Source organism: Drosophila albomicans, chromosome 2L, assembly GCF_009650485.2.
Source record: "Drosophila albomicans strain 15112-1751.03 chromosome 2L, ASM965048v2, whole genome shotgun sequence".
NCBI lineage: Eukaryota > Metazoa > Arthropoda > Insecta > Diptera > Drosophilidae > Drosophila > Drosophila albomicans.
The window spans coordinates 3,268,571-3,287,305 of NC_047628.2; the positions used below are offsets into that span (position 1 = coordinate 3,268,571).

At 37.6% G+C, this 18,735-nt stretch overlaps 1 protein-coding gene across 21 annotated transcripts in view; it reads left to right on the top strand.

Annotated features, from left to right (window-relative positions):
• The window catches only part of LOC117566071 (voltage-dependent L-type calcium channel subunit beta-4), a 42,156-nt gene extending 25,029 nt beyond the window's left edge, over positions 1 to 17,127 (top strand). The window contains exons 3-11 of one of the 21 annotated variants that reach the window (XM_034245538.2): positions 10,064 to 10,180; positions 10,254 to 10,475; positions 10,547 to 10,619; positions 11,708 to 11,740; positions 12,534 to 13,021; positions 13,105 to 13,272; positions 13,340 to 13,469; positions 14,014 to 14,268; positions 16,629 to 17,127. In XM_034245538.2, coding sequence (XP_034101429.1) covers positions 10,064 to 10,180; positions 10,254 to 10,475; positions 10,547 to 10,619; positions 11,708 to 11,740; positions 12,534 to 13,021; positions 13,105 to 13,272; positions 13,340 to 13,469; positions 14,014 to 14,268; positions 16,629 to 17,125 — 1,983 coding nt within the window. In that variant the 3' untranslated portion in view covers positions 17,126 to 17,127. Of the gene's footprint in view, positions 1 to 375; positions 603 to 5,265; positions 5,792 to 8,193; positions 9,501 to 10,063; positions 10,181 to 10,253; positions 10,476 to 10,546; positions 10,659 to 11,707; positions 11,741 to 12,521; positions 13,022 to 13,104; positions 13,273 to 13,339; positions 13,470 to 14,013; positions 14,269 to 14,895; positions 15,134 to 15,466; positions 15,682 to 16,628 lie in introns of those variants that run through there. The other 20 variants (XM_052002502.1, XM_034245548.2, XM_034245547.2 and 17 more) reach the window with 20 other exon arrangements.
• The last annotated feature ends 1,608 nt before the right edge of the window (positions 17,128 to 18,735 follow it).

Genomic DNA, 18,735 nt, shown 5'->3' on the forward strand with positions numbered 1-18,735 from the left:
AACAGACGGAGAAGCAGGCACCAAAAAGGAAACAGTCAAAAACAACAAAAACCACAAAAAAAGGGAAACCAAATGTTTCACTTGACCTTGACTTTGAAATTCTTATTGCAAAAACCAAAAAAAAAAAAAAAAAAAAAAAAAAAAAAAAATGTACTCTGCACTCGCACGCTCACACAAACACATTCGCTGAACCTCACAGATATACGAATCTTTAAACCACATGAGATGTAGTGTCTATATTCTGTAGTGCATATATTTTTCGGGCTTTTCGCTTTTAATCTTAACATCTTAATATTTATTCAGCTTGTAGTCGTCATAGGCGAGTATTAACTGTACTTAGTAATTATACCCATCGATTTCTTGTTACCTTTTCAGATGAGTGCAGCCCCCATCGCCAATACACTGAATTCAATTAAAGTCAAATTCTCAGCCGAATAGAGAAAGCATTGCAAAAAAGAATCCCATACACAAGCCAATATGTGCATATAGAAGGCCCCCGACTCTATATGTATATGTATCCATATATATATAGTAGACAATACGAGTACAACTGAACAAACCAGCTGTTTTGTACCCCCCCAAAGAGAATTGCGGAACCACAGGTACGCCCGATATAATACTCAACTGCAGATAATATCATACCCATGAACTCTTTTTACCATGACCAATTTGTAAGGAATAGACAACATACATGTTCATATAGAAAGTTTATTCACAAACATCCACAATTTTTATATTGCCATTACTTCGAAATAATTGGTAGATTGTAAAAATGTTGAACCCTGAAAATGTTCTCTTGTTCCATTTAAGTATTTTGCGAATAATTTGACCTAAATTGACTCCCACTGAACGACTCGTATCAAGAGAATCTCTGAGAAATAAATTGCAGTTGCGGCATTTATAATACTTGTGGCGCCCAGTCAGCCCTACCACCTAACATAATAGAAGTCGTCTATTGTGAAAAGGGGAAAATCAATAAATGTAAAGGAAGGCGTGGAAGGAAATTGCGCTTAAATGGCAATTGACACCAAAGCCAAACTAATGGGCCACTTATAACGGCGATTGCAGCAGCTAGGACAAAAGGATGCGCGCCGCATTGTTGTCCCCATTTCGATCCTGTTTCCTGTGCACTGATGGTGGGGCTGATGGCGAGGGCTAGCGTAAGGGGATTGCACCCATGTTTGCAGCTGCCACATGGCACACGACAACAACTTGGAGTCCTCTCTTGTTTCGGTATCTCGCTGCTATGGTTTGGCTGTGCTTGTTAACCGCGGCCGGAAAGGTGTTGCCTCAGACAATAAACTAATTAAATTTAATTTAGAACAGACTGTGGCATTTCATCAGCCATCCTTTCGGCCAGTAACCTCGCTGACCAACCGCACGCGCCGTCCAACGTAGCCAAAACACAAACCCAAACACAAACACAAACAAGAAACAAGAAATGCTTCATATTTAATTGGCCGGCTGCTTGCGGCATTGTGGCAATGTGGCACATTGTCTTAAATTACCAGGCGAATGGCAACACATTGCGTTGCAACGCCGTCGCCACCGATCAAATTAGAAGTAATAAAAATGTGTTAGGTGCGGCAAGGGGTAGATCTACATATGTGCGTACAAACATGCCCCTAGGACAAGGGGTTAGCCACTGCTAAGTACCGCGAAATATTCGCCGCTTGTTTAACGCAGAACTTGGAAGTGAACGAATGCAGCTGCTACGCGATTTTGTGTGTGCCTCCAAGCAGTGGCAGGTGCCGTGCGGGAGGATTTGTCCAAATGCATGAAGTGCACGGCGACTTGTGCATTGACTTTTCCCATTCATCATCAATTCCCCAACGATGAATTACACATACACACACAAAAAAGCTAGCGAGTTATTTGTTTACCGTTAGCAGTCGACAGGCAATCAAAACGGCTTCACATTATCTATACCTGACCTGTACCTGGAGCCGGGCCTTACCTTTGCTCGTGGCTGTGGCTGACGCTATGGCTGACGCTGTGGCCGTGCCCTACTGCCAAGGCCAGCACGCAAACTTACTCCTATGATTATAATCCAAATTAAAGTCTCGAAATTGGAACAGCGCTTGCGACCAGTTTGTGGACTTGGATGCCTCGCCACGTCGAGATCTGCATGTGGATAATTGCAGGTTTCGATCGCTTAGGTTCGCTTCAACCCATCGATACTAAGCTTACCCAAATTTAGAAGTTTGCCGCAGTCGTCTCCCCTCTTCTCTCTTATTTTCCGCGCTGCGGGCTATGCAGAGCACAATTTGAATCCCAAACAGTTCCTCTACCTTAATTTGTCTCTTCAGATGTATCCCGTTCCATTTCCTTCTAGAATATAACAATAAAATTTACGATCAATTGCTTTTTCTGCTTATTTGATTTGAATGGAACCCGCTGCAAAGAGAATTCCTATTATGAATGGAGATGTTCCTTCAAATTATTTATATCGATTGCCAATTATAACTGACAAATGTGAAAGCATTTGCATTTGAAAATGATGTCCTCTTTAGGGCTGCAGCATTGAAATTTTTTGAAAACTTAAACTTTTCGCCGCACTCTCTATATGCGACATAATTCTCTATTTAGACCAAGGGCACCTGCTTCAATGATGCTGTTCTATGATGCTGTTCCATGATGCACGAGCTTACACCAAAACTGCATCACGCGAACAGCTTTTAAAGGTGAAAAAGTTACAAACTCAGGCAGGAAGAAGAATAATATCAAATGCAAAAGAAACAAACCAACCACAATTTAGCAATTTAAAAAATTATGAAACACTGAGAGCATTCAAAAAGTATAAATTTATTTATTATTCATCAATTAAATCTACTTATTTTATTTTCAAATACTAATAAGCAACCCGCTCTGCAACGATCATATTTATATACAAAATGGACAAATTTATCGTCTCAGTAATTTTCTTTAAGCATTTTACTTCTGTCTATTCCTTTCATTTTTTCGACTTTGTTTTTTTTTTTAAGAATTTCAAAAAAGTACGGCATTAATAGAAATAGGCTGATAATTCCACTTAAATAACAGAAGCATAACAATTTTTTAATGAAAATCACCAAGACGATCAAACTGACCACCCTTTACAGGAATGTAATCGTTACAGAACGAGTTGATTAAAAAATTACATTTAATAAATTATAAATTTTTACTTTTCGCATAATTTATTAAATGACTAATTTTTGGTTGATTTTTTTCTTTTTCCTTTGATAGTCCGCTTCTTTCAGTCTTAGTTTTTACCCCTAAACAGCTGCTTGAATAAGCGACTTTGGTCTAAGCACTTGCGTCATAGAATCACATCATTGAAGCAGATGCACTTGTAAAATATTAAAATTATACTTTACGGAATTGAAAACTACACCTTTTATCTACGAATTTAGAACACTTGAATACCAAAAAAAAAATGCTTCAATTGAGAGGGCTCAACTTTGAACTATTCGCTATCCATTTTTACTAAATAAATTAATAACAATTAGTAGCGAAAACAATATGCAATTATTCCCGACCAATAAAACCTAATTATATATATTTCTTATATAAGAGGGATTTTTTATTTCGTTATGATAAAATATTTTTAGTACTTAGTGAGTGATGAAGGGTTTGCGCCATCTACCATATGAAACGTTAAATGAAATTATTTGTGATGGTCTGGCAAAACACCACCTAGCGACAAATAAAGAAATATGCCAGAAACGATAGTCAGTAATCGATTATCAATAATCAACGCTTTGTCTTGGGTCTTCTTCAAATATGATGAATCTCATATAGCCAACAAAAAAGTACAAAACTATGCACCTCTATTAATGTTAAGAAAATTCATGTCGAAAACAAACAACTCTTGTTTTCATATGTCAATGTCTTACCGCCACCTGGTGTAGAAATAAATATCTGTATTTAAATATTTATGAAATATATGTTTCCCTAAAAGTATGCAATTGAATGTTATTAAAAGTGAAACAATTATATATATTTGGGGGTTTTAAAAGATCGAGTTGTTCTTTGCAGTGCTTAATTAATATCAAAATATGATCAAAAATATTCTAAATATTTTCGTTAGCCGTCGTTCAGTTAGTTCCTATAAATATACAGAAAATAAAATGTACACAACTGAAATTTTTTTTTTAAATATTATTAATTTGCATTTCTTAAATCTAGTTCAAAGAATTCCAAAATAAAAGTAATACAAAAAAATGATATGGAGTAAGACTCTTGAAATTAACAAAAAAAAAAATGCTTACACCCAGCTGATGACAAAAAACCACTCCCACAATTATATACATATTAATAAAAACAAAAAATAGAATTCAGCTGACACAGCAATTGATTCTGCACAAAATGCCCAATTGCCATTTGTATATTTTTCAACATTTAAAATGTCGTATAGATCAGTATCGATTAATCAGTGTATCGCCAGCTGGCCTCAGATTTAGACCATGAAGTTATCAGTAATAATTTTTATCATCGGCTTTGCTGCTCTTGCTTCGGGCTCCTGTACAGTTCCTGGCCCCTCATATGGGGCTGCTGTTCCGTCGCCCCGTTGCCCAGAGAACTATCTGTTTAGCTGTAAACCAAATCTGACTCCAGTTCCATGCAGTGGCGCAGCTACAGAAAGTTATGGATCCGCTGGAGCCTACAGCGACCAACTGCCAAGTTACGCATATATTCCCGATCACCTGAAAATAGTGCACTATTATTAGACATACAACAAACGGCTTCGATGCAATGATAACGACCAACGAAAATTGATTTATTAATTATTCTCCATTAACTAATTATTTATAATTAATGTTTATTTTAATAATATAATTTAGGTAGGTGATGACACACTCTGAAATTAGAATAAATTGAAAATCAAAAACAGACAAATCCGTAACCTGTAACAATTGTAACCAGTTGGAATTTCTAGCGCATCAGACACCCAGGCAAGAATTGCAATTGACTTTCAGCATCACATGGATTATGTTTTGAGATGATCATCTAAGTTTCTTATTGGGTAGACCATAGTTATCGGCATGAGCTCTCGTCTAGCTGTAAACACTTCATTATGCGCTGCAATAGAGAACAGCTCTTTGCTTAACAGCGTGGCGATGATAATCTTCCGAACAGCAGCTGCTCTTACTGCTTCTCCTCTCGCTATCGAGAGCTACATTTATGCTTCGGCTGCCAAAAATAATGTCGCAGTCAGCGGCATCTCGACAACCAAATCTACATACATCCACATCCACTCTGACATCGACATCGTCGTCTACATCGTGTCCACTCAGTCCCAGTCGGAACTGCTGTCTTTGCGTTTGTGGTCGATCTAAGCAGCAGCTCGTTTAATTGTCTTTGACGTTGTCGCTGTAGTTCAACAATAAAAATGGAAATGCCAAAGTGATCTGAAATCCAATGATTAATCATATTACACGAGGCTACGTGCGTCCGTTTGTGTCTGTGTGAGCGCGAGTGTGTTATCTTAATGTTGACCATCAAGTTGAATGGCCATTTAGCCTGAGTGATTGTTTATGTTTTAATAAATTTATATTTTTTTCTTCGGTCGCAAATGATTGCATAATTTATTTGGGGCCAAGTGCCACCATCAAGTGGTTCTCTGAGTGGTGATTAACCAACTGCTACATTAATTCACACCTAAACACATCCTCTCGCAGCCACCTGGCTTACTTAACACACACTCTACCCCAAAACACAAAATATCACCACAGCCAAAATGAAGAAGCTGCATCTCGGCGCCAAGCACAAGACCAAATCATATAAACCCTTTAGGAATAAAAACCGTCGGGTAAGTGTAAACAGACTCAAGACCCAGATCCGTATAGCCGACACAGACATGACAATAACTATAGACATAAAGCAGCACCCCTCCATTCCCCATCGTGCTCCCTTTCTCAAAGCAGGCCCGGTGCGTTTATTTTTATACACTTGCTCGCAAATGATCTTGGGCGCATGTTGGACAGCACTACGTCACTTTCTTTCAATCTCTCTCTCTCTCTCTCTCTCTATCTTTTTACATTTCTCATTTGCATTCTCTTGGCCTTTCATCAATAACATGATAACCTGGTATACCGTTGTGCGTTCAGATTATTCAGGACAATCCGGATTTACCTACATCCCAAAAAGTTTCAAACAGAACTACAAACTAAGAATATTAGATTGCTTATAACAACTTTGTTCAACAACAAACTATTACATATAACAGGAGGTTTGTGTAGTTTTATAAATATATGTATTTATACCGTACAGTAATATAAATAAAATGTCTGATCATTTTCTCTAGTAAATTTGGTTATAATGCTGCAAAATAATAAATACGATCTGCGAACATTAATAGGCTTTAAGCAAAGGGTCAGCTGTTGGCGACATCGACTTGATCGACTGTGCTTAAGTAAAATGCTGGTAATGTAAGGCATAATGAGCGGTCCGATATGACTGGAGGTCAAAGGGCAAACAGCCAAGGGTCAAACACGAGGTGCTGTCGATTGCAATTGCAAAGTTGCGACAACAGCAAAAAATGACCCAGTCGTCAGTCTGTGACAAGTTCATTACTCGATGTGGTTGCTAGTAGTTAGTCCACATTTGGAATTAACGTAAAGAGTAAAAGGTAAACAAAAATTCGCTACGTATACGAGTGCTTTTGGCCGGGGAATGCGACCCAGTTGCTTCAAGAGTTGGTAGGAGTAGAGGGGAGGGGGCAAATGACATTCGCGTTTTCTGTGGCAGTGTTTCACATACACACCACACCAAACAATCATCGCAAAGAGGAAAAGAAGAGCAAGAGGAAACCAAATTTGAAACAAATGTAAAAGCAATTGAAGAAGAAGCACAATTTGCTAAAGAGCGCACTCTCCGTAGAACATGAAAATCTGACGCCTGCGCAGAAAAAGAGTGGAGAATTTTCCACTTGAATTCTCTCACTCATCTCATTTTGCCCCAGCTCTCATTCTCTCTCTAGCTTTAATTGTGCTCCACCTGGAATGTATTTCTTCCTCTTTCTCTCTCACTCTTACTCTTTCAGCCGCATTGCTAGTGACAGTAGGCAACGGAATGTTTACGTTATACCGCACACTCTCCTCATATTTATGAAAAGCTGTGCAAACTTGTTAATTTTTTGAATAGAGTAAGAATTCTGATTTAACAATATGTTAGACATAGTAAGCTGTATTTATATAAATTTAAAAATATACATATCTTCTAATTTGATCCTAGATTAAAGAATTTAAATTATTTTTATAAAACATTTCTTGACCTGTATTGTTTTTTAGATATGGTCATTAACATCACCTTTATGATTTATATCGTTTTTCTATGTATTGCTAATATTTTCTGAATGAGAAATGTTTTAGTTGTTATTTAAGATGGATAGATAATGGATTGCCCAAAAATGATCTGTATAGTCCCTTCTCATGATTGAGACGAAGTGTGTGGTAAGAGAGGAGGCCCCATTGTGTTCTAAGAACAAAATTGAGAATTACCTTTAGAATTTCTTATTGTTATATAATATTTAGTACGTCAACATGATATATTATATAATATTTGAGAATATAAATTTGCGTCAATTCGCTTTTGTACAAATAAAATATTAAGATTATCGAATATCAAGCCATAAACCCATGTGAGCTGTTAATGCATGTAGTATATGAAATTGGAAAGCGTGGTCTGCCAACAGGTGGACGACCTTTAGCTTTATTTGGACAATTATCGATTTTCCATGCCCAAACACGATGGTATCCGCATAAGTAAAGTTAACTGTGTGGTATTTGAATTACAAATGCAATTACTGATTTTATAGAGCATTTATGCGAAAGTATATTTATATGAGCCAATCAGTAAATGTGTGAGTGCACAGTGAAGCAAAGGCGATTTTATTGCACTTGAATGTCAGAGGTAGCTAAAAGCAAATATTTTGTTTACATTTCATAGTTGTTTTTTCATTTTTCACACTCACAGATATTTGCGAATCGCACTCGTATAGGTACTCGCAGTCGTTTTCGGACTCATTGAATGTTTGCAATCGCATTCATGTATTCACACAGTGGAATACTGTTCAATGGGTGGGAGCGGAGCAACAACATTTACGCACTGGAAATTAAGGGAAACTCTACACTGCTTTCGTTCTCCTTTTTTTGTATTTTTCCCGAAACGAAACAAAATTTTTCGTATTCCAAATACAGAAACGATTCAGTTAGCGTGCGGAATTGAGTTCGAGTGAATGTTGAATGCGAATGTGAAGGCGACTGTGAATGCGACTATCAAAGTCGTGAACTAGACGAGGGGGAACGGTATTTAAATCGGTCGGATTGGAGTGAATATACATAGCTAGAATATCCATAATTAAAGTGCGATAAAACATATAGGGCATACCCCACTCCAAACACTGCTCTATCAGTGCGAAACAACGTGATAAAGCCAACAAAAACAGCCACGCAAGCTGAAACAAAAGAGAAGAAAGACAAAAAAAGGAAAAGAAAAAGCAAAAAGCAAAAGAAAAAGTCAAATTTCCCCCTTGCTCCATGTTGCTAGTTCATTTATTCGGAGGGGGTTTTCCAGTAATTTGCGTGCCTTGCGATATACTGAAAAACTGAAATGCGCATCGTGGTCAAATGACTGACATACAAAATACCTATTTTTAAATCACAACAAAAGCATCCGGAGGCGCCAATACAGTATCGAATCGCGTCAAAACGGCGTAGGACCGCGGTACAAGAAAAAAAAGAAAAAGCGAATATTTCAGAGACTCTCGCATCGTGGTAGTGAGGGGGCTTATCCCCTAGAAGAAGAAGAAGAAGTCGGTGGTTGCGGAAGTCGGCGTGTGTGAGCGCCTTTCCAGTTAAATTTACTATTTACCACATACCCATTCTTCGTATACAATCACTGTGGCTCCGGCCTGCAGACTTCACTTCCCTTTCATCGGTATCACAATCACTATCTTTTGCGTTCTGTCTCTCGCTCAAACTGTCCTATCAGTTGAACTGTGACTCGCCATTGCCAATTGCCTAATGCGCATTGCAGATTGCCGCTTGGTGTCCAAGCTGTAAACAACGGCGTGCCACAAGTCGTGAATGGCATTAGCAGTAGCAGCAGCATAGACAGTGCCAGTGGGCGAGGCAAATCGTATCTATCATATCCTAAAACGTTGCTACATTCCTTTGACGTTGCGTGTTGGCGCGTCATCGTCGTCGCCGTCGCCGTAGCCTTCGTCGTGGTTGCCGTTGCTGTCGCTAACATTGTCGTCATCATCATCATCATCATCATCCTCGTTCCTATCCAATCATCAGCTGTGGCATTGGCAGCTAAGTTTGTTGTTATCGCATTGTGTGTGGAAGACCATCAAAATATCTTCATTCGAAGAAGATTATCGGGCTGACAGGCCCATGGTGCAGCGTGCATCCTCCTCAGATGCTCCCTCAACTCAGGGAGGCCATCATCGAGAATCTCGATTTGGCCTTGGATACACATCATACCAAAGCGGATACAATAAACTATTCACACAGGTGATAAAACATTATTGCATTCCCCTGTCATTTAAAGTTCACATATAGTATGTACTATATAATAGGCAACTGGCAACATATTGCCCGCAATGTTTTGAAAGTCTCGGAATACATTAACAATGTCTAGGTTTTTCTTAAAAAAATATAATTCTGACACAAATTCTTGGCTAGACTTAGACAATTCACTCAACTAACGCGGTCGATCCAAAAAATCGTATCTTGATCCAAAACAAATTTAATTGAACTGATGAACAATATACTATAAATAAATAATGAATGCCGAGATAAACAAACTCTTTTTCTGATCTCTGACATACGGCAAAAAATGTTGTGCTCACAGTACCATCTGACACAGAGAGTCTGGCAATCATCCAATTGGATTTTACTATGCGTGCTTTAAGTTAAATATATAAAATCTGTTAAAAATCTCTTAACAAGAGAAAACTTTGAAGTATGTTGTCATATAGCTAAAGAATTCTGTTAGAATAAGTAAATAAAAATGCAACACATTGCCCCAAAAAATTCGATGATTTACATATACACATGTATTTTGTTTGTTTTAGGGTTCTGCCGACTCAAACTACTCACAACCGTCATCCGATCTGTCGCTAGACGAGGAAAAAGAATCGCTTCGGCGAGAAAAGGAACGTCAGGCCTTAAGCCAGTTGGATAAAGCGAGGGTAAGTCAATTAAGAGATATGAAATCATGTAATGAAATGAATGTCTACTAACAATATTTTATATTATAAACAGAGCAAACCAGTAGCGTTCGCTGTGCGAACCAACGTAGCATACGATGGTGCTATCGACGACGACTCGCCTGTACAGGGTGCTGCAGTTTCATTCGATATGCGGGAGTTCCTGCACATCAAGGAGAAGTTTGACAATAACTGGTGGATTGGGAGACTGGTTAAGGAAGGCTGTGATGTGGGCTTCATACCCAGCCCCGCTAAGCTAGACAACATTCGCATGCAGGTACTCGATATATTCATAGTAGTATATCTATCCACACAACTTATTAACGCCGTTTCTAATTATGGTTTCAGAATCAAACTAGACCCTCAAGACTGTACGGCACAAAGGGCTCATCTAGCGGGAATCTAGGTGCGGGACAAGCAGGTGCGGAGCCATCACGAGGTAGCACACCCCCCACACCTGGTATGACACACATTTCATTCTCCTAATTTCTTTTGAGCAAGGTTTTATTTCGTATATCGTATATCAAATTGATTTCTAATCCAACCTAAAATAATATAATCTTGTGTTGTACGAGTGTTTCAATATAATGTTTACCTTTTGTATTTACTATTTGTACGTCGTATAACGATCTTTACTGACGAGCCTCTCATAGCAAACTGTAACAAGCGAACAACATTCGAATTATCAAAAAAACTAAAAAATAAATTACTTGTAACTACTATTAGTAACTTATACAACTATTACTACTGTTACAACCAATTTTCGACCAAAACTAGTACAGCAAAACTAAACCTACGACTACTCTCACAACTTTCTTTACTATTGCTAATATACAATATATGAACATCACGAGAGTGCTTCTGCATCAGTGAATACTAGGTATGTCAGTTACCGTGGATATAAAAAAAATCTCCTTACAAAGCGTATCAGTCGATCTACAACCAGCCAAGGCCGTCCGACATGATTATCAATTATAATCAATTACGTACTGTTTTCAATTTTCATTTAGAGAAACTTCAATCTGGAAAACACTGAGCGACGAAATTGCTGAAATTTCCGTAAAAGTTTTAAGTTATTTAATTATATATCATAAAACATTCCCTCACATTGTAAAACTGCAATGAGGATATCGAATCATCAGCATTTGTGTCAAACGAACCAGTTCCCAATACCAATGACTATTTACTTAGTTGTTTAACACTTACCTTCTGCATGGTCAACACTCTAAACTCAATAAAAACAGAATGCACAACAAATACACAAATACGATATACACAGACAATTAACTTACACTATACTCGCTTTCTTTTATAGAGCACGTTTATGTCATTTGACCTAACTTTCCTACTGAAAATCAAATAAATATTTAGCAAATAGAATATCCTACTAACAGCACTCAACTCTCTTTTACCTAACACCAACTAATACAACTACAACAACTACAATTCTCACTACCCACAACAACAATAATATCTGTAACAACTGTGTGATATAAACGTCTTCCAAAGACCCCTATAGTACAACACCACGCAAGAAACAAGGTTTGTCGACGTCTCTGCTCTTACTTGGTCATCAGAAAATCCATTTGAATTTTTCGACATCTCGTCATGGCTGTAGTATATGATATATCCGACCTACGCTCAGCAAATTTCATTTCGCATCTTGAGATAAGAAATTAATTAGTTTATATCCTTGCTATTAAGTGTTTGTAAATCTCTTCAGCTTCATTGTTGTTTCCGAATAGCCTAAAATTATTTATTCATTTATATAAAACAAACACTTATAAAATTGCTTCAGCAGCTCACCAACATCAGCGCCCAAAATGTTGTAATTTAATGTATTGATATACGAAAATGAATTTCAAAGTCCTTTTAAATGTATACTTTTAGTATTGCTGTTATCACGCGATTCTCTTAAACCTTGCTTTTAGGGCTCATATTAAGATTTTTCTAAATTTTCAAACACTCATACATATTCCTAGAGTTAAGAATTATAATCTTTAGAGATAATATCATCCTCGAGTCGGCATTTCAACAGCATTTGACGTCGCGTGGTACGGTTGCAAAAATTTAAAAATCTAATAGCATACGGCCCCCACACACACACTCACATGCACAAACCAACAATACAGTTGATTAAAAATTGTACAATTTATATTTCAATTTTCTATAAAAATTATTAAAAAGAGAAAAAAAGTTTTAGTTGTAAAATTGGCTTGGCAACTCGTAGCGCTCGATCGTCGTCGGTAGAAATCATAAATTCGCTCATCCGTTGCCATTATCTTTCTCTCTCTACCTATTTGCGATGATACTAACAAATCAGGTGACGAATCAGATTCCATGGGACCAGGACGACATGGCAAAGCACCATTGGCCGCGCAACCAAACAAGGAGAAGCGAAAGCCGTTCTTCAAGAAGCAGGAAACCGCCAGCCCATACGATGTGGTCCCATCGATGCGCCCCGTTGTTTTAGTGGGTCCAAGCCTTAAGGGTTACGAGGTAACCGATATGATGCAAAAGGCGCTCTTCGACTTCCTCAAGCACCGTTTCGAAGGTCGCATTATCATCACGCGCGTCATGGCCGATATATCCCTGGCGAAGCGTTCCATTATGAACAATCCATCGAAACGTGCCATAATGGAGCGATCAAGCAGTCGTTCCGATTGCCTAGGCAAAGTTCAGGAGGAGATCGAGCGAATCTTTGAGCTGGCCCGTTCACTTCAACTGGTCGTACTCGATTGTGATACAATCAATCATCCGTCACAATTAGCAAAAACTTCATTAGCGCCAACAATAGTTTACTTAAAGATTAGTAGTAGTAAGGTAATTATCGTTATTATGTTTATACATATATGTATTTCTACTTTATTATTTAATTTCACTCAAATGCCTAATTTTATAAATAGGTTTTACAGCGTTTAATCAAATCACGAGGCAAATCACAAGCTAAGAATTTGTCCGTACAAATGGTTGCCGCTGAAAAATTAGCCCAATGTCCACCCGAAATGTTCGATGTAATTTTAGACGAGAATCAATTGGAAGATGCCTGCGAGCACATTGCCGAATACTTGGAGGTATGTGCAGATTTACTGTTTGCGGTATATTTGTGTTAATCAACCATTATCTCATAACGCTAATAAGACGTACTGGAAAGCCACGCATCCGGATCTTCGTACAGGCGCCGTACCGGCCATTGCCAGGCCGCTGCCATCTCAGGAAGTGTCGTCCTCACCAACCGCTGAACAAGCTCGACTGGGTCCAACACCACCAGGTATGCCATATTGGGGGTTTATTCAATGAACGCATAGTCATTTTCATTCGCGTTATCGTATCGCTATCGTATCGTACTGTTTACTTCCCTTCCGCTCGACGAAAAAATTTTAAGATATCAAATTTCAATATCCACAGTCTCATTCACAAAACGTTTGGCATATCAAAAATGAATGAATATAATAAAAATATGATCAATCGAACAGTCCATCAACACATCCAAATGCCACAACTCAGACTTATAAAATAAAAAAAAGCTATACATTAGTTTCGTTATCGGTTATCAACACAAATTCAAGTGCCTACAAATATACATACAATCTCACTTTAACATACCTAATTGCAATATACGAATTATCAACAAATTATATTACATACATATGCTACATATACATTACATCAACTCGTACAAATACAATTCTAAAATTTGTCTTTCTCAAATTCAAATTCCCATGACTGTACCGTATAACCAATCAATGCTTCTTCTTGCTCTCTCTGCATTCGCGTGTCGTCGCCTTGTTTTCATTGTTTATTATCAATGCCAGTCGATGGTGAGGAATTTGAAGAGCTCGAGCCCCGCATGGCAAGTATCGAGCGCGAGGGTAGTCGGGAGCGGGATCGGGAACGTGACAGTAGGGAAAGAGAACGCGAAAATGAACGCGACTACTGGGATAGAGAGTTCAACCGTGATCGCAGCTCCAAAGACAGAGAAAGAGATTTGGAGTGGGAGCGCGAAAGAGCACGCGAATGGGAAAGAGAGCGAGAAAGGGATTGGGATAGAGAGTTCGATTGGGACCAAGGTAAATTCAACTGTTCCATTTTTTTTATTTGGTTAATGTATCTGCATAAGTTTAAACAGCAATTTTTAAATACAGACATTCAACTTATTAGTATCGAGACGTATTCCCAGTAATTTATTTTGAGTTCACTATTAAAAATCGTATAGCGTAATACTGTTAATAATTATTATTATAATTATATATATTTGCTATAGAATTTTAGATATATTATCTTTACAAAACATTCTTTCAACCTAGTTCAGCGTTGTTTCAAACCTCATCATATCGCAGTACGTTGCATTTATTTACTGGTACATACATATATGCTCCATAATATACTGTGTATGTACATATGTATATACATATATACATTAGTAAGAACATATTTTGGTTTCTAGCTTAAATCTGATGCGCCGCAAGCATGGACTTTCCCTTGCAAATACGTATTCACCAAAATGAAACTCTATAGCTACCTTAACTGGTTGTGTCAGTCCGCTTACCAAAGTCTACATCCAATATTCATATATAAATATTTGACGCCCTTAATCATTTAATATCATATGCTGTACTAAATAATTTAAGTTTCTTAGATTTTGTGTTTTGTTTTTCATTTAAATTTTGTTTATTTTTTATGCAAACACTTCACAGCATTCACAGCACGAGACATATCCGGTTCCTTTTCAACAATGCTATAATATGAAATCCAATTACCAAGATCAACACAATAGCGATATATCAACAATGACAGTACAAACAAAATAAAGACAAACCAAACATAATCTGAATATCCAAACGTTTCAATCGATTGTATGCAATAATGAAGTCTGTTCCAGTTTAGATACATATGTAACTCATCGACGCTCAATTTAACCCGATTACGAACGAGGTGCACAGAGACCCAATGATACTATCTGTTCTGTCGGGAGCATTTTAAAGCGACCCATTTAATAATGATTAACAATAGTTTTTAAGATTCCCTTTATTTGAATTTTTTATTCGTAATCTATGCTTTCGTTTGATTAATAATACTAAACTTGAACTGATCTTAAGACCATTCTTTATAGATATGTACGTTTTAAAAATAGTGTATGCTTCTTCAAGACATTAACCATATTCGTGCAATACCATATTCGTAATATTATTCGTAAAAACTTAGGTCGAAAATCGAATCGTCATATTGTCTAAATGAGCACATGCCATATTTTATACTCGTTTCTAGTTACTCCTGGCGTCGTGCGCCTCTAGTGTCCACGTTCACGTCCTCGTCCTCGTTCTACTTGATTCCCGCATTGCTCGGAAGACTCAGCCAGTACAGTCTAATAGTTGTCGATATCTTCTGTTTTTTATTTATTAATATTTTGTCATTTTCAACATAAGAAAAAAATCTAACGCTCATTACAAATTATATTCGTTATGTAGACACTTGTTGGTTTAGTGAGTATTGACTCCCCAAAAATGTTTTTTGTTTCAACTTTCATTCTGTTTAATTTGTTAAACATACCTACCTCTCCAATTTCCTTAACTTGCCACACTTTTTTATTCGCCATTGTTAGATATTAAATTGTCCTCATTTTTAACATTTATTTAAACAACATTTAAATAAATAATAATGCATATAATAATTATGTAGGTCATGTTTGGAATAGTTATTGAGAAATAAAAAACAATATCTCACTTTTAAAAGAAATTCTTATTATCTATAATATTTGAAATATATAGTACTTCTATAATCTAAATTTATATGCATTAATAACTTTAGCCAAGGATATAAATGTGTAATTTATTAGCCGCACAATACCTTAAATGTTTTATAACCTCAAAATACTTTGAATAAAACAAGATATACATATATGTTTTCTGAACGATAATTCTGTGCAATGAATGTAAATCTTGTGGTTTATATCTTGATAAGGATTATATAATAGATTAAAGTATCTTTTGTAGTTTCGGCTTACCGAAAATACTGCAAAGTTATACCAACCAATTCCACTTGATCTACCCTCAATTCTTTGCCCCTAAATCCAAGACTGATGCATACTAATCGTTTTGGGAAAAGACATAGTAAATATAATCGTATAGTAGCTTGACCAAAATGTTTGCACTCCTGTATTACTAAAATAATTGTTCAGCTGTTATTGAAGACACTGAATATACACACTACATAGTATATTTATTGCCGACAAAATGAATATATTGAGTGTATTTGATCATAATTATAAATGGCTTTGGGTTTTACAAATTTTTATGCGTTTTGAATGCTTTAATTTGGTTTGATTTGAGTTGACTTGTTTTAGTTTGGTTTTTTTGTTATTTGACCAGCTTTGGTTTGTTTTGCGTAAACAAAATAACTAAAATGAGTTTGTGTGTTGCCCCTTTTGCAGGAGGTGCATCTTACCATCACAGCCGACGCCAAGCATCAGGAAGACACCAGGAGCGAAGCGGAGGTGTTGTTAGTGGTGGCGTGGGTGGCATTGGCCATTCATCTGGCTATGAACGCGACAGAGAACGTTATGAACGCCAGGAACGGGAACGACTTCATGCAAGGGATCGCGATCTAATGCACTATGATCTAAATAGCGACGAGATGCTAGATGAGCGGAACTTTGAATATCCAGCCATGAGAAGTGGTCCAAGTGGCGCATCCCATCATGGTCACCTATCGCGTGGAGGTCGACTGCTGGACGATGGGGACTTCGATCGTGAGGATCGATTATTAGGCAGCTCAAGAACACGCTACGGACCAGGACCAGGACCTTCAACTCGAATTGATGATCCTCGTGATGTGACACGAGCGACAGCTGTTGTCGAACGCGATCGCGATGAATACAGTCCGCACAGAGGTGGTGGGAGTAGTAGGAGAATGCTGAATGCCATGTAGGAATCGTGGATATAGGGGTGGGATCAGATCGATTCGAAAGCGCCAGGTTTGATGGAAGCACGTGACAATAGTTTTGATCTTGACATAATACACAAATCAAATCCCAAACGGCTGCACTTATATAGACAGCACTCATTACCAGAACAGCAACCACAAGCAGAACCAAACCCAGAAATACATCCACATCACACAAAACACTCATTCCTACCCAGACAAAGCAGCGACCAGTGGCTGTCATCCTCGTCGTTCTCCCTGTCGCATGTGCCACAAAGGCCACGCGAACACTTCCCATTGCGACACCAGCCACTGTCCTATCCACAGGCACGTCCACGTCCACAATTGCACTCTTACACAAGTCGCCACTACACAAGCCCCTCCTCCTTCATATCATCTGCAGCATCGGAACTAAATAACAAGGATACGTACCAGAACACCTCATTCGTCAATCCGCCACCGAGCAACACGAACACTATGAACACGAACAGAAGCATCAATAGGCATAGCAACAGAAACCGACCCACAAGCAGCGACTCCAACCTAAAAGTACTGGACAACGATTGGTCAACGTCATCATCCTTCACGAAGATCGAGGCAGTCACGCATGCAATACGTAATAAGATCATTGTTGAGGAGGACGAGGAGGATATACTGAGCATGGATAGGTTTTATTGAAGAGATTTCAACGAGACACAAAAGGCACAAACACAAAACATTTTCTTGAGAATAATATACCGGAAAGATGAACAAAGAAATATAATGTTGCACAATACGTTTAATTGATTCGATAACTTTCCTTAAATCTAGATGGATGCTGGAAGCGATGAAAATCATATAAATTTAAAACAAACTTATTTATTTCAGTGCCAAAAATGAAAGTTCGAGAAAAATATGAGTAATATACACACACACACACACATTTGTATATTTCCACTTTGGTATTGGGACTTGACGGAATAATACACTTACATAATTGAAAAAGGATAGCACAATGCTAAGTGCAGCCTTATGTGTCTTAAATACTAACTAAAGCTAAGTGTAATGAGATTTTATTTAACGAGGGCAAATGTTTAAGTATAGTGAAATTAAATGAAATCTAAGCTTAAGATTTATGTACACCTAACGTCAGAAAATCATTTGTTAAAGCATTTCACCACGAAGGAAATATACAATACTTCAAGGCAGAGCCATAGGCATTGGGAACGCGAAAAAGGTGGGGCGGTGGGGTGTGCAGGGCTTGACATATAGTGATTTGGGTGGGAGTCATTGTAGTTACGGTTAACCGTATATATTTTATGCATACGATAAACTAATTAGTAAGTGGCAGCTTTAATAATTTAGTGAAAAAAACAGTACTTATAATAACTAAGTAAAGGCAGACAACAGGCAAACACACACACCCACACACAAAAACACATGTACACAGCATCTAATATGATATCGATTGAAATCTCTTTAATAAAACCATCTATGCTCAAGCTATACACAATTTACTTCGAACTCCTTGAATAAAACTTTTGAAATATATCCCCTTTACTGAGTATCCTCCAGGATTATGCTTATCTTAACATGAAGTCCTATATTACATTTAATTTTCACCTCTAAGTATAACT